General features: G+C 36.1%; 1 protein-coding gene across 1 annotated transcript in view; it reads right to left on the bottom strand.

The window, feature by feature from the left end:
* LOC108729019 (uncharacterized) overlaps positions 1 to 15,901 on the bottom strand; it is a 96,679-nt gene extending 80,778 nt beyond the window's left edge. The window contains exon 1 of the mRNA XM_018457920.1: positions 15,490 to 15,901. Coding sequence (XP_018313422.1) covers positions 15,490 to 15,550 — 61 coding nt within the window. The 5' untranslated portion in view covers positions 15,551 to 15,901. The remainder of the gene's footprint in view (positions 1 to 15,489) is intronic.
* Between the last annotated feature and the right edge of the window lie 2,253 nt (positions 15,902 to 18,154).

The raw sequence follows: 18,154 nt of genomic DNA, 5'->3' as shown, positions 1-18,154 counted from the left end.
TCGCTGTCACATCGACGCTGCAAAGATGTCAAGGTTCACCTTTGGTGCAACGTTAATGTCATGTGATGACCGCGTCGCTTTCACGCGCGAGACTCGCGGAAACTTTAGCGGGATCGACGCGAAAGAAATCGCTCGCGCGTCCACACAAAGGACATTATTGACGTGTGTTCGTAAGCTCGTTGGAAATTACGACAGAGACCCAGGAAAGCAAGGGAACCTGTCCCTCGTCCTTACGCGTAGACACTTGGAAGCATCTACATGGACAATATTGATGACCGATATCGATGAGCGCGCGGTTTCTCGAACGGTTTCTGAACGGTTTTCATCGTCGGAGAATAGCATCGATGAGAATAGCACGACGAGAGCCGGAGTTGATGGAAAATGTTAGGAATTTAATTCAGCTTACATACGAATATCCATTTTATTCGGCAAATCCACAAAAGGGGAAAAAGAAAGCGATACAGTACCATACACGTAAAGCGTGCGGACCTATCATGTGCACGTATACCACACACGTATGGTTTTGTTTAACTTTAGTATTCATTGAAATTTCAACCATGGAACATGGTTCACGGCGCGGCGCGCATCGTGAATTTATGAGCAAACGGGTCAAACCCCAACACACAACGCTCCAGATGATGCTGGGGTGAGAAAAGAGCTGGAAGAAACCACCGGCCACAAAGACGTTATTAATACGAGCTTGCAAGCGCAGCCATGTGATCCGACTGGAAATTACTCGAAGGCTTCCCCCTCGACCTTCCCCATTCCACACAGCACAAGTCGCACCTTCCGAATGAGTGTCCAATGTCCAGTGTCTAATGTTTCACAGCGGAATAAACTTAGCCTCGCGTATCAAATTATATACAGATATTCTTCTACGATCTTACGACTACTTCGACTTACGAATTTATGGACATATGACTGATATAATGCATTAAGAATTAGAAAAAGATAAAGAGTAAATTAAACCAAGATTAAAATTAATCTTTTGGTAGAAACAAGCATTAATTTATCTTTTCATATAATCTTGTAATTGTTTTTATATTCATAATGACTAGCAATACAAATATTATTACTAAAGGAGAAAAAAGGAGCACAATGGATTTAGCATTATATAATTATTGTTTGATTTATAATAGATTATTATTATTAATATACTACAGGTTGTTATTACTTTATAAATTACTATTTGACTTACAATCAAAGTTTTAAAATGTAACTACGTCGTAAGTACAGGGATGCCTATAGTAAGCTACTTTACATTTTACGTCGAACGTAACGAAATGCAAATAAAAAGTGCATTACAGTACTTTGTCTTTCATGAAATATATGTCGACTTTGTGTTATCAGTATAACGCAGGATGTGAAGAGAATTCGTGTAAACTACACTGTACAATGTTTATTATTTCAATTTACATTTTTTGCTTCGGTTTGTATGTTCATTTACATGATCAGCGATTTTCATGAAAGATTGAACGAGTGATTATCAAACGCAAATTGACATTCTAGCAGGTTCACGCGGGCTGACATTTTAATTAATTACCATAGAGCAGTCACGTAGCGTAGAAGAAAGCTCTTGGAATCAAAGATCTCGGTAGTTCGCAAAGGCCACGACCGACAACGGGGACTCGATTGCCTGGTCGCGATTGCAGGTGCATTTTTATCTGGAAAATGACGAGGTAATTTGCGCTGACATTTCGTGAAAACGTTTTATGAGACTTCACAACGCTGTTCTGACAAGTTATTCCAGTGCTCTCTCCTCGTCTCGCGTACGGAGGAAAGTCATTCAGATAAAATATGGTCCGACGTCTAAGCATTTTAGTCACATCAAATAAATCAAGCAAAACAATCTTTTGCATTTTATTTAATTCTCTTCTTGTTCGTGCCGCAAATATATCTGCGATCGGGCGCGAGCACGCTTGTTCCGTTGAGAAAGAAATTTTTGTAGACCACCTTTTACATTAAAAGAAAAATTTCTGGAATTTACAAGTATAATTACATGTTGCCATAATTATAGTACATAATTACTGCCATAATGTTAATAATAACTGTATATAATATAGTTATATCAATAAATATAAAAGTATAATTGGCATTGGGATAATGACTATAAATTATTAGGGATGCATGTATGTATTGGATGTCTGGAAAAATATCCGATATCCAATATTATCTGGTACTTTTTTACTATCCCATCGGATAGCTGGATATCATTAATTCGACAATATATATCCGACTGAAATTTTATATTGAAAGTTTGCGTCACATTGATGCAGAATTCTATTCTTTTCAATTGAACTTCTTGTACAGTTTATCTTTCCTCCTTTTCTTTTCACGTTGGGGAGATAAAAAAAACATAAACTGTGCAAGAAGTTCAGCTAAAGCTGCATTTGGGAAGTGCAATATCAACAGCATCAGCGCTATTGTATCATTCTATCTTTATCATTCATTAAACCTAAAACAATTAAGAATAGGATATGGAATGATGCATTAATAATGTTAACGCTGAGCTCACTGTTAAAAATAATAAACTTAAAAACTCTGCTGTAACGTGATGTATAATTGTATAAATACTTTGAGAAAATATCATAAATTTTACGATTAAATATAAGAATTAAATCATAAAATATGGCACAAGGATAATTATGGAATTTTTAAAAATAGGTATGGAAATTTTTTAAAATATGTAGTGATGAAAAAAAAATTGAATGTTCTCTTTGTGATTTTACGCGAAAAAAGGAAATTGTAAGAGGGAAAACACATCAATTATTCTCTACTAAATCTTTATAGAACCATTTGAAGAGTAAACATTTGTTGATAATGAAAAAGAATATCGCAGTCTGAAAACTTTGGTCTTGAAATGCTTGAATAGGTACTCTACCGTCTTCCGTGCATTCGGAAAGACTTTTCAGCGCAAGGAAATCGGTTTATGCTGATAATTATGAAATAGATTGTCACTGGAAAATGCTGAAATGTTATTGTCGAAAAATTTATTAATATTAAACTTTGATTACTAAGCATTGTTGAAACTGTATTACGAACAACCCTGTTCCGTAGCTAATTAATTATATTACAGCTAGTTAATTATATCGCTATTTTTTCCTTGCTTCTTTTTTTGAATTTTGAAGGATTTCGGATATTCAGGAAAATATCCGGTATCCGACCGGATAATTGTTCTATTAGATATCCGATTAAATATCGATGTTACATTCTTCTCGGATATCCGGTATCCAGTAATTTTATTATTCGGCATCCCTACAAATTGTAATTATTGTTATCATAATAATGATTGCAATTACTAATCATTTAACTATAATTTATAGTCATGTTTAAGACAACCATACGGAAAAAAAATTTTCTCTTCCGTAGCTAATCTTGGTTTATTAAAATATATTTGCTAGCTGCCATAACCATAAATTTATAAACTACGGTGAAATGATTTGCTGTTACTACTATAATATAGGTATCACAGCTAAGATTAGGCTAGGTCCACAATCTTGCTTTAAGAAGCCTTAAGTCATAAGTCGAAAGAGATTAAATAACAATAATTTTTTTTTCTGTTTTTAAATTGTTTTTGCGCAGTCTTTAGGCTTTCATTAGACTTAAGCGAATTGAGCAAAATCCAATTCTTACGGCCTAAAAGCACAAGTTCTGTGGCCGATATATCATCACTTACAACTTAAAGCTTACGGCTTACGACCTCTTAAAGCAAGGTTGTGGACCTAGCCTTAACTATATGATATTTTAGCTGTCCATATTTTTACACCTATCATTTAGTTATCACACAATTTTTAGTTACGGTAGTTACTTTTTTTTTCCGTGTGTATTTTATATGATAACATGTAATTATAGTCACAAATATACCAAAAACTTTTCTCTCAATATAATTCGATTTACGATAAAAAAATATCGAGATTTTGAAGATTCAAAACACGATTTAACGGTAGGCCATTTCTAATATCAATATTTATCCTAAAGCTTCCACGCATCGGCGGTTTTCCCAGATAAATTTGAAAGATGTAAAGCGACGTGTATCTCCTATTGAGAATCTCTCGTGAAATCGCGTCCCATCATTCGTTTCACGACCGCGTGTATTCGAAGATCGTTCGTATCGTGTCACATGTTCGCCGTTCCTCGGCGGCTGGAGAAGCATCCCGTTTTTCTCTCCGTTGCGACACGAAGTTCGACACGTAAGAAATCAAATGGAACCACCATCAGGGACGGTCGTTAACATTCACGAGCGAACGCGGCTCGTAAATCATTTTGACAAATGCCCGGGGTACCGACGATAAATCGCAGGCGAATTTTTAATCCGCGAAACGAGCGGAAGAAAGGATTAGACAGCAGACAGGAATGCATGGCGGAAGGAAGGAGCGAAGAAAATGGAGTTCCCCAAAGTGGGAATAGCCGAAAATAAGTTTTCGGAGCAGTGTGATACGCAAGGGGCGGATACAATGAGTCATATGATTATATTCGCCATCCATCGTTTTTTCCCTCTCTCATACTTCTCGCTTCCGTTGTTGAATAAAAGCTTCAGAGAGAAATAACATTCATATATCAAACATACTTTTGTATTTTAATTATCTGTTGTATTATTTATAAGTCTCATTAACTTTCAAATAAATCACAAATTGCATATAAAATTGTATGAAATATATATTATGTAAATTTCCTCTGCTGAATATTCTCGAGCTGCAGCTCACGCGAATTCGATCCCAGGGAAAAAAAATGATACTCATCAAAATTCACTTATATATGTCCAGAGTATCAAGCGAAATTAATTCGGCGAATGAATCTCGCGGGATTGATAAATAAATGTTAACGTTCGCAGCCACGTGCGCAATATGCAACTGTACAGTTGCTAACGATGCCGCTTGATCGAATTATTACGTGAGTCACGCAACGTCCTACACTCAGCATAAGACAGAAAACCAATATAAAATGAACGTCAAACAGACGAGGTTGACGGTGGCGCGGTAGAAATTAACTTACAAGAATTTGCACGAACGATGAGGAACATCGTAACTTATTGCGCCCCCGTGGGCTCTAAATTAAGGGCTTTACCTTCACGAAATGCATATACGCTTTCGTGAAGCTTATATTCACCTGTAATGCAGTAAACATGCTGGTACACGTTCTTCATTCGACACTAGTATTACGAAAATATCAAATGCTTCAAGAAACGTGATGTGTACTAACGCCCATGTAATTAAAGAGAAATCGTTACATTGATAATGAGTAGTAATCGTTCGATTATAGCCAGAAAATGCGTCCAGAAAAAAGTTCGTGAAAATATTTTTCCGATTTTTACGAAATTCCGTCAATAAAGTCCAATCAGAATCTAACATGGCAAGTATACGAGTATAGTGACTTTTGAGATATGTATAACCATAAAGACCGTCGTTATTATCGTTTAGATAGAAGATATGGTTATACGTATAGCAGCATTAATAACAATAAAGTAAAAATGGAAACTACCTATTGAAAGTAAAATATAACACAAACATAACAGTGTGTACAGAATTAAATTTTCTTGAATTAAAAAATTACTTAAAAGGCGTACACATTTGCTTTTTACGCAATTTTTTAATCAAAGGAAATTTATACTTAATTCTGCACACTGTTCTATTATATTCGTATTATATTTTATTTGTGTTACATTTTATTTTTAGTTAGTTGTTTTTGTTTTACGTTATATATTATTAATATGCTGCAAATTATATTTTCTGTATAAACGATGGTAACGATGGTAGCTGATCTTTAGAATAAATGGATCTTACGAGAGTTAAAAAGTTGTTTATTAAGTAATACAAGCTCAGACGATGAGAAAATGAAGCTAATTAAATAGAATTTAATTACTCTACGTTATTTACGCAAATAGTTTATTCTTAAGTATTTTCAGGTGCATTATTAATTAGAGAAAATTTATATTTAATTCTGTATACTGTTTATATACAGACAAATATATATTATTTATTGATCTTATATCTTAATACAAAAAAATTTTTATATTTCGATAATTCTTAATGTACATATTTAAGATTCATTGAAGCTTAATCTTAAATAGAATTAATAGAAGTTATTACGCGTTTAATGGGAAATTAGCGTTGGATGTTTATAGTCCAATGATAGGTGTCGTATTGTCGGAAATCAAGAAACCGCAAAACAAGCTCTATTCAGAGAAACTTGGTACTTACCTTTAATCTGAAAATCTGTTGTGCGATGTCAGTAAGCGACGGCAGGGGCTATTATTTTCCAATTTTACGCCGTTTCGACGTGCAAAATAACATCTTACAGTGTTGACAAGTAGGACAACGTTGTTGCGGAGAAAAATGGCTGCTCCGGGAAAAGATGCGACAACAAAAAGATCGCGCTGTGTGGTACCGCGAGAAGTATCTGAAATTCTCGCCCGTAAGTTTTATCAAGTTTTCGACCTGCTGGAGTCGCGGGCGAGATGGGGTTGGGTGAGAGCGGCGATGTGATCGAGATTGAAAAGAGTTGCCACGAGAATGCAGCTCTTTCATTGCAACCCTCGCCCCGAACGCATCGTGACCTCCTCCATGCCTTCGTTACGTGCACTGTGAGTAACGCGATGAATTATTGTCGTCCACCTTCTGCACGAAATCTTCTATCACTAAGGGGTCACGTCCCGGGATATCTCTGCAATAATTTCGTGAGGTCTCAAGATAAATATTACGTGTCATTGTAAATAGCTTTTGCATTTGAGATAAGAGAGATGAATGAAAGTCGAATACCAAGAATCCGAGTTGTTAAATTTATCTCAAAATTTAAATATACGTTTCTTTCATTACGATTCACATCATATTTGTACAATCTTCATACCAAATACCCCATTTGTGCCATGAAAGGAATGCCAAGTTCTTAATATTTAATTTCCATGATGTACCTCTCTCCATAATATATCTCTCTTGATTTATATATTAACGCTTTATAAATATCTAGGTATCTATCTAATATCTAATATCTCTGTGCTTTTGATTTCTAGTATTTTAATTATTATTATTGGCGCCATTTGTGACTGAAGATACAGGAAAGGATTCAAGACGTTCCGATAAACATTTGCGTTTACTTTAATTTTGTTTGATAAGTATATCTCAATTAATTGCAAATTGTATCTATCGCGTTATAAATACATAATTTACGCCAAGGTTCATCTAAACGCCTTACTTATATTTATTTTTGGAACTACTAATATTACCATCTTATTTTATTTCAATTCGACCTACATATAGTTACCTATGTTTTTACAAAATCAATATTACGGAGCTGCTAAGGTTCTTAAGCTTCCCTATAATCAATCAAATCAAGTGTCTTCAACACTCTCGCAATTGCTATACCTCTGAAACATTGCCAAAATACGGCTCATTATCCAAGCATTACTAGATTCAGCTGCACGATATTAAAGACTCATTAAGCGGCATATGGCCACCAAAGGGACAGCTCGAGAGAATGTCGAGATTGAGAAAGAGAGAGAGAAAGGAGAAGGAGGAAGACAGAGAGAGAGAGAGAGAGAGAGAGAGAGAGAGAGAGAGAGAAGGAGAAAGGAGACTAAACGGCGCGAAAATGACAAACGCGAAGGTTGAAAGCTTTATCAGGCGCTTTCGTAGCACAATGTGCGTACGCACATTGAAGTCTTAGAGCTTGTGAGCTCTAAAATTAAACGGAAATTATTTTAAGCTAATAGGTCAGTATCGAACTACCATCGTGATGTAAAGCCGAAATTACGTGCTCGATTTTCTAGTTTCGTCTATTTAGCCGTTCCACTTGCGGGAAAATATCTTCAAATCGTTTCGAGAGTCGGGAGAAATTCAATCGCGAGCTTGTTCCAGCGTAGTACGATCGCGCTTCTAATGTAAGTTATTTCATCAACAGCTGTGCTATTTGGTTAAGAGGATTTTAAAGAACATTATTCCGAGGTAAATGCAAAACAAGTGAGAAAAGTTCGCCTTTCGATATTTCCGTGAGTAGTATGCTCGATATACGTTTGGCATTACTCTAAAAGATATACTTGAAAAATTCGCAAGTAAAAAGGTCTGCATGTGAAGAGTGAGTATTGTGAAGAACACTATATGACAGCGGTCTACATTTGAACTAGGTCGCGGGCGTTCCAGGCGGAATTGAACTCTTCGTCTCGATGCATTACTTCCGGCTTGCCGTGAAGTTTTAAGCCGTGTATACGATTTGTCGATACGTCAGTGGAGGCTATACTTTTTAACGCGCGGTTGATCTTTCAAACGAAATATTCACCGCAGCATTTTGAAAATTAATACGTTCGAAAGTTTTATATAACAGCTCGCTTGATGCAATTTATAAAATTTAATATGGCAATTTCTAATGCACCTAAATAACTAAATATTTCAAACATTTGCATATCACTCATTTGCTAAAATAACAACTCAAAAAACAGAAAATAAATTTGATGTTTTAAATCATTAAAATTATGTAATATTAATTTTAAAATGTAATTTTGGAGTATATTTTTTTTCTAACAATTAATATTAAAGGAATAAAAGTATGTTCTTTGGAGTATGTTTTTTTCTTTATTTTTCTTTATATTTCCGTTTTTTTTCTGTAAGCAACTTTAAAATGACATTATTGAATTATGTCGTTGCAACAAATGAGTGACATAATATACATGTAATGTAAGTTACAGCAACATTGCTCTGACTGGTTTTATATATAGGACGATATTATCTTTTTATATTCATTTTTTATATTAATAAAAATATTGTGAGATGAAATTAGTCGATTATTATTAGGTACGTTGTGTTGGGGCTATACAAATGCATCCTTACGTCATCGGGAACCGACGGCGTCATCGACAGGATTACAATAGCAAACACGTATGATGATGGAATGCATATATGACCACGATCGAACCTGTTATTCTACGTGAGCCAACAAAGTGTCACGAAAATAGATGTCGATATATGAATATCGAAGGCTCGACAAACTCATGATTATGGAAGACCTTCGGCACCGTTGGGCCTTTCGTACATGCCAAATAGTCAGATTAAATTTATACTCACCGTAGATGAGCTCATCTAAATGCTTCTCTAAAAGCCATGGCATATTCGCTCTTTGTGTACAAAAAATGACTGCGTGTCTAACTCGTAAATAGAAAGACTGAAAAGACACTCAATCACGCTCGCAAACGGTCGTGTTCCTCTTTTTTGCATTCACTTCCATGATCTTCGATTCAATTCGAGACCGATCCATCGTTTCGCGTTGTACCATTTACATCGGCAACGTGGTACATTTGTAAACAAAACTCGATTTCGCGATTTATTTATTTCTTCTATTAACAAGGTAGTATTCTCTGAGATTGATCTTTGCTGTTTCTTTTGAGTCGCTTGAAGAGAAGAAAAAGAAGAATATCTTGCTTTCCTGAATAAACGAGAATCGTGCAAATGAACGAGCGTTTGTTTGGTGGATGGAAGTGAACGCGAATCATTTGATGCTCGAAAACAAACGATGGAAATGCTGAGAAACATTTTCTCTTAAATAAATTCCATACGTCAGTAGTCAAGTCTAAATTTTTCCCACTTTGACTGTTTGCATTGACAAGTAACAAGATGACCGACGTATCGTTAAATTATGAGGTAACTTCGAGGCTCGCGGTGATAATAAGTCATGTCGTCGACTGTCCGATAGCCAGCTGTCGGATTGTAGCTATGCTATGGCGATGATGTTCTAATTTCACCGAACAGTGGTCCGATTTCTCTCGCCGACAACGACGCTGACATTCGTGAATTCCACTGAAGGATTAACGGCTGTCACCGAGGCTATCACAGATCCGACGCCAGTGCAGGACGGTCCAATCGTTCATCTTCTTCAGGAAGAGATCGAAGGATTCGCGGTTGAATTCTGCTGGTTAGAACTTTGCAAGTCGTAAAATGCAAACAGCTTCAAGGGATGAGAGGACGCGGTGGCGCTCGCCAGTTAAAATCAACGCGATAACGCGGCCACGCCGGAAGGGAAAAGTGTTTGTCCGCTCCGGGAAAACATCGTAAAAGATAAGAAAATAGAATCTGCGTTTAATCCAGTTTCATTGGAAGTGTTATTGCCTCTTTTCCTTCCTGTTTTTCCTCCGTCGATAACGTCGATACTGACGAATAAATAGTTGTAAAGTTGACGCGCGCTCTTGAAAATTAAACCAGTACAATCTCATGTCATGAACATAAAGAAATTATAAGAATTATCAAGGGAATGTCTTCAAGGAGCTTCTTCTCTTTTGTCTTTGTTCTCGTTGCATTTATAAGAGACCCGACAAGATAGTATTAACAAACGTCTCACAATCGGTATTAACATTTACAACAGGAAACAGCATTTCATCCAGCCGCCCACACTGTGTACCAAGAGTTTAATAAACGTGAATACAATACAAGCCGATATTCATTATTCGTTGAGTTGAGAATATTTCTTCAGTGATCTCCCACAATATAATTTCAATAAATTTTCGGTTTCATCGGTTTTAAAATATTGTCATATTTCTGGCTGAAAATATTTCACGTAATTGAAATTTTAACGAAGCACAGTAATTGCAAAATTGTTAAGGCTAACCTTAGAATCACTATCGGACGGATGAATATGAGTAATGCGAATGTATGAACCACGAGAAATCACGATACGCACGATATACAACCGCAATGAGTCAGATTATGCAGCTGCTTACCGGTCAGATCTGATAAGGGTGATGTATAGCGTGATAGGCACGTTAACGTGAATCGCTATAAATTATAATTTCATAACTTCCGCAATTAATTCTCGACAAAGAAATCGTGAACATCGAGATATCAGACCGTGCACGTGGAGGAGGTGGACAATCGAAATTTCAGCCCAAAGGACTTGTTACAGTCGTCATCTTGCGAACTGGTATCATCATCGATGCGGTTTTCTGTTTTTTTTTTTATTTTTTGGTCTCATTTTGCATCGACCTTCGGTGCACCATGTGTATACCTTCTCATCAGAATTAACAGCGTCGAACACGCGGTACAAAGGAAACGGGTCGCGGTAATTCGGTCAAATGTATTTTCCCCGACCTATTTTTTCGAAGCTCCGTGTTTTTAACTACGTGAATATCCACGTGGATGTTTTGATTGCTTGCAACGATGAGCAATACCAAAAGGACAAAGTTTCCAAAAGCGCGTAATAGTAAACACCGCGAGTAAAACCTCAGTCCGAGCCTCAGCCCACATTTTGACGTTTTATCAAATACAAACGTATCCCAGTTTTACCACGGATCTATATATGTACCGCCTTTTTGGGATTGGAAAAAACTACATTCAAACGGGCGTGTATTCGAGATCTATCGACGGTCATGTAACAAAACCCAGGGGAAGTAAGCAATTGTGTTGGCAAGAGTGTCCTAGGACGGCGATTGCGAGCGTTGACGAGGATTAGGATCAGATTTACTCGGACCCTTTTGTGTAATCCCTCAACGCTAACACTCGAAGTAATAAAGCGACGGTTGCGCACCTTGTATACTTACGACGCCATATCGCTTTACTACTCCCAATGAATAGGGAACTCCAGAGCTCGGGTGACACTACATTCGGATTACCAGCTTCCAGGAATGGGAGATTCGCACATGAGAGAGTATAGAGACTCCATATTCATCGCTTTATTAAATGTGTCCACGGAAAAACGGACCTCCATTACGTGATTGCCTCTATGAGAGCCTCAATTCATCCAGACCGTGATTAACTGTTTGTCTATTCTACGCGATCAGCTACATTTGTCTCTCTTTGCTTATATAATCCCAAAATCAATTTAAAATTAATTAAAAAAGCTTTAATCTTCGAACGATATCAATATGTAAATTTTACGTACAAGTAAATGAGATCATTGAATGCTAAGCTATACCTTTAGTGATCATTAGAAGGTCCAATCTGCTATGCTAAATGTGAGAAAAAGAGGAGACAAGTATTTAAAAATTCTATTATATGTATTATATATCAGTTTAGAATCTTTGAAGATCAGTTTAGTAAAGTAAAGAAGTATTATAACAAAGAGTGTAATAAGTGATTTCAATTTTAAGTAATCTTAGTATTATTATTTTTTGTTATTATATATTTTATTTAAGTGTTATGAGGAGTTAAATTTAATCTTAAAATAATATGGAGTATGTAGTCTACATAACTCCAGGGACTCTTCTCTCTCTCTACATATTCCATATTATTTTAAAATTGAATTTGATAGTATATTTATTCTTTCTTTCCTTTTAAGTTAATAATTAGTTTATTTGCATTTATAAAAGTTTAGATTATAAATATATTTTGTCATTAAAAATATGAAACTTACAGAAACCTTGTGTTACATTAATTACGATTGGCATATTTCCTTGTAAAATTTACGTATCAATAGAAATATTGTATGTTACTCAACATCGATAGCATCTAGGTTAACTAATTAAACAATGGTACTGAAATCTTTAACTTTAACTGGTTCTTTTTGTCGCTATAATAATCTTAACGTTATACGTTGGATGCATGGAATTTAGCATGGAAATTTCAATCCGCGATATCGCTTCTTCGTTAAAAGTTCTGTGCAAACATAGTCTATGATAACCTTTATCCTCTTCTTTATCAAACGCGAAGAAATTACAACGCAGCATTCTGCAGTACGATCTCAGAAGATCCGACTTTCCTCGCGCTACACTCTGACGGAGTAATTATGTTGACCTTCGAGATAAATCATCGTTGGATCTCACATGCCGCAAGCAGATGTAATACCTACTTGCGAAAAGTCAGTTTATCAGCAAGATTACACTATTACTGAAATTGGGCCGCTAGATACCGGATATGTATATAGCAGAGAACGTCCTTCCCGAAATCCCAATTTCATTGGGGGAAGGAGGCTATAATCCGTGCGCAAAACGCCCATCAATATGCATGTAACTGTGTGCGCATAATCGTTCGGTACGAGATAGATCGACGAGGGGAAAACGCCAGAATATACGTGTCCGAATATGTCTGTGTCAAGGAATTAATAAGCCCATTTCGAAATAATTCTTAGATTGCTGCAACAGCTCAAAAAATATACAATTATTAAGCATTTAATCGCAAATATTATTTATAGATTTATACGAACATAAATTGTAATCTTTTTATCACGTCAGTTATGACTAGGGTTGCCAGATCCAAAAGTGTAAATTATCGGACATTTTGTCATTGGTAACAAAATATAACCGGACAAAACCGGACAGAGATAATAAGTCCAATTTACCTACACGATTTACTAAAAAAAGGAACGAAGGGAAAATCTATTTCAGAAACAGAATTTGGTTACATAAACATTAATTAACTATGTTTAATATAACATATAGTTTATTGATAAAAAATCAAAATTAACATATGTTCCATACATGTAACATTAAATAATGTTAAAACTCTTAACGTGTTCAACAACACATTAAACTAAAATATATTTTACATTTGTTAAAACATTAAGTAATTATAATGATTTTAGGATTATAGTCTACTGTAAGCGAGCATAAAATTATTTAACTAATTGTACTTCTCTGTACTTTTCACTGTTTTTAATATATTTGGTTGAGAGAGAGAGAGAGAGAGAGAGAGAGAGAGAATCTCACATAATTTATGATTTCATTACATATCATGTCAAAATTAATGACTGTAAGTAATCTAGCTTTGACCAATTCAACTTCCATTCTGTTGATCTTGATTTCGTCCATTCGCGACGATCACCAAAAAACTGGACATATGATGTCCGGTTTTGACATATCAATCAGACACCGGATAAGACTCCCGAATACCTAACAGTTCAATTCAAAACCGGACATCTGGCAACCCTAGTTATGACCTAGTATAAACAGCTCCGCCGCTCTCTAAAAGTGAATCAGTGTATTATCACTGACTTCAGTGCTACACTTATAACTGTAATATCAGCGAATATTTATTATTTTTCAGTAATAATACACTGATTCATTTTGAGAAGTTATGATTTCTACAGACTGAATCTGCAGAAAATCATAACCTCTAAAGTGAATCAGTCTATTATTACTGAAAAACAATAAATATTCGCTGATGACTTCAGTGCTACACTTATAACTGATGTAATCAGTAATAATACACTAATTCACTTTTAGAGAGCGATTTTTCACGATTATTAAGTCGAAAAAGGAATTTCGTTGTCAATGTAAGTAATTAGGTAGTCGACTAAAAACTTCTTACTTACATATGTAATAAAATATGTATTTATCCATATAACACTCTATTCCACTGACAAATAATTTACTCGGCCATAATCCGACTTGCATTGTCCATCCACGGTGTATTACTTATAGAGGGCAATCAAAAATTTAACTAGTCTCACGATTTCCGACCGTGTGTTGATTTCATTAAAGCACAAATATTTAATAGAAAAATATTGCTTGTCATTGAGAAAGCGAAGATATCGATGATTCCTTTTTTAGATTCGCTCTTTTAATGAATCATCCCCATACTTTTTGTTAAAATGTTGTGCAGCAAGAAATTATGTAATGCTGAGGCTCCGCCTTAATTTAAAATTATCCAGTAGACAGAAATGTCCAACATAATTACATATTTATTACAAACGGAAACATGTTTTGCTTGTGACTTTAATTAAAACAATCTTCCATTATTAATTAGAAGCAAAAGAAGAGAGAACAAAAGAACGCTCTTCTCAGCTGAATTGGAGGCAACTGAGTTTATTCGCAAGTTCTTATAATGTTTTTTGTAGTTTTCATAATAATAAAAATGGTCCTTGAAAGAGTCATTATTAATTTCTCGATTGCGCGAGCGTATTACACTATAAAAAAGCATAGCGGTAGTTTTATTAAACAGCAAATAATTATCAAATGTGCCATATCAAGCATAACATTTTCGATGAACGAAATATAACGTGCGGTATATAAAATCGCTTTAATTGTACACTTGCCGACACTTAATTAAATAATCTTGACGGCTCTGCGAAATGGCGACTACGATTAATTGCTATTAAAATAATGTACAATAACTTTTTCTAATTTTATCGAGTGGTTGATGTTTTAACAAAAAACATAAATCGAAAGCTTTATTCTCAAGACGTTATTCTCGAAAATATTTTTGTAATGTAACTGCTAATAATTCTACGAAACTGTTGATACTGATTAGAAAATATCGGATATTTTAACAAGACATTAATGATATGTCAGCAATCCGAGGATATAACTGATTCTTCGTGGCGTCCTGCTGCGGGTACCTAAATACATCATATATACATCATGAACCTTCTCACAGCACGCAGTTTCGGACGAACTTTTAGCACTCCGTCCCCTAAAACCCCTCATAAACGCAACTATCACGCCCTAATACGTTTTTTAAAAGTCGCAAATCAAACCACACATTTTGATGTAACGTAAATTCGCGAAGATCCTCGTCAATATTGATTTCCGTTTAATATTTCACTTCTTTGAAAAAGATTTAACTCTGATGCAACACTCACCGATGCAGATGACGAGCGCCACAGCAAGAATCGGCGGGAAAGCCTTCGAAGACGAAAGCATGCTGCGGCCGGAATCTCAGCGAGAATGAACAAGAATAAACACCCACGGCAGAGAGAGATGAAGAGTTACTCGGTCACTTTGAAATGTCCACGCGGGGCCGAAGGTCGGACTGACGGTGCCAACCGGAAGGGGCGGGACCGAAAGACGGTGGCCCGCGCGAGAAACGAAGAACGAAAGGAAGAAGGCACTACGAGCTCGGTGACCCGCTCGTCGATCACTGGTAACGCCGCGGATACGTGGTCCACACCCTCTACTAACACCAAGGATCAATCTCGATCCCCTACTGGATATGGATTTAGGACGCGAACAATTTTCCTCTTCTTCCAAAATATCCCTTAATAATATTGCCTTCGCGAACGATTGGCGCGGCACATCCGCGCTTATCTTTCTTTTGCTTCTTGCCCCCCTCTCTATACCCCCTCTCTATACCCCGCGCGATTAATCGACAGAGAACTTTCGCGGGTGGTACCCCGATTCGATGGGTGAGGCAATCGGGGGGCAGGAGGGTGGCTTTTTACAGGGAGGCGCGTTCTACCACTGTATACCTCTGTTGCGGCGCCAACGTCGGACTGACTTTCTCTACGTTACGGCCGCTCTGCAGCAGTGGCGGCGCGCCGTTCCGCGCCGGACCGCGTCGTCGCGCGGGTACATCCCGCGTCGGCGTCACGTGTGCGTCCGTGGGCGTGCTCCGGATGCAACGGGCCGCCGACGCCGAAGGAACTGGGGAATGCACTCGCGGACCCCTTGATGAAAATAAAAATCGGAGCGTAAATCGGATATAAATATATAATGGAAGAGTAACAGAAGCGTAAATGCTTCTTTTACATTTCATTGTTCAAATTTTCGCCTCTTAGAAGTTTCATTTACGCTTCTGTTACTCTTCCATTACATTCGACTTACGCTCTGATATTTATTTTCATCAGGACCCCTGACAAAGTGAAGCGACCTTTACACGTACAATCTTATTCGTTGATTTTGTCAAAAGACATTCTAGAAATTGAATTGTAATTCTATACATGTGAACAAATACGTGTTTCAAAGGTAAAAGCGGGAGCACTGAATCTTGCATAACGCACAATCTATAATGCATAAGAAAATGAACCAATCAAAATCCTTTATTTCCTTTCTCTTCATGTAACAAAAGACTCTGATTGGTTAATTTTCTTATGCTTTATGCATTATGTGTTATGCAAAGGTCTGTGCTCCAAATGGGCTTTCTACAATAAGTCATTACCTAATCTTTAAATCTTAAGTCATAAGAAAATGACTAATTATATAATCGATTATTCTCCTCACATTTGAGTGTGATTGATCAATTTCTTATGGCTTAAAACTCAGAGCTTAGATAATGGCTTATTGTAGAAAGCCTATAAGAGTTTTACTTATTAAAAGCGAACAATAAAAATACAATTTTGTCCATTCAAATAAAATAACAGCCTTTACACATATAATCTTACCCGTTGATTTTGTTAAAAAACGTTCAAGATTGTGTAATTAAGTACGTGTAAGCAAATATGCGTTTCAAAGGTAAGAGTTTTTAAAAGCGTGAACAATAAGAACGCGCGCGTGCAAGTTTATGCATTCAAATAAAATGACAGAATTAAGAACGCGTGCAATTCTGTGTGCAGTTAAGAACTGTGTGTAAGAGTATGGAATTTTCTAAATTTGAAAAAATTTCACTCGCCAAGCAAAAACATAGTACCTATAAAACACAGGCTTTTACTTTTACACCACAGATTTGATCACTCTTGGACGTGATCAAATGAAATGTGCACGTAACAATGTACTTGTAAAGATAGCAACACTTTTTGGAGCAACTTGCACTCTTTGCAATGGTTTTACCTTTGTGCAAATCTGCGCTCAATCATGAACGTGAGAATATGTGAACCCTTATCAATGATAAGTTGAATTTTTTAATGACGCTCTAAACTCACAGAATGATGCTCAGGTCGGGAAATCAGCCCGACGTGTCGCACGTCTGTTTTTATCATATTTGCTGAAATTTACGACGAGGAGAAATATAATATCTTCTTAATTTATCAACACAAGTCGAATCCTGAAACATTTGGATTAGTGTCGACTTGAGTGCGAATTAGGGTGAATTATTCTTCTCCTAGCAATGATTTGTTATAACAGTTTAGAACTATCAAAATCTTAATTTGCAATAATTTATAGTGTTGAAAGAATAAAATGATTAACCAAATCGATTTATTTCTCCAGTGAATGTAGTTCTTCCGAAAAAATCCTGTGTATGACAAAAGTTAATTTAAAAAAAAGCATTTAAAATTTTTTAATAATAATGCTCTGAACTTTTTGATCAAACTTTAGTTCAAGAAATAGAAAACATTAAATATATATCTCGCACGGAATGCAAGAGATCCGGGTTCGACTCCCGGCCGAGGCATTATTTTTCGCAATAAGTTTTATTACAGTTTTTAAGTTGGGGAATTTGGGGGGATTATTAATATTTTCAGATTTGATTGCGTTGAAAGTCCGACAACCATATCGGCACGCAATTATCATTTCTGAAATTAATTCATTTAAATGAATTTACAATAGTTCAACATCTTAACGTTCTGACCGTTATGGCGCTTCTTAATTTAA

Source organism: Mycetomoellerius zeteki, unplaced genomic scaffold (assembly GCF_001594055.1).
Source record: "Mycetomoellerius zeteki isolate Tzet28-1 unplaced genomic scaffold, Tzet1.0 scaffold690, whole genome shotgun sequence".
In the NCBI taxonomy this organism is placed as follows: Eukaryota; Metazoa; Arthropoda; class Insecta; order Hymenoptera; family Formicidae; genus Mycetomoellerius; species Mycetomoellerius zeteki.
The sequence above is the reverse complement of the archived record's forward strand: the minus strand, read 5'-3'. Positions and strand labels throughout refer to the sequence as shown.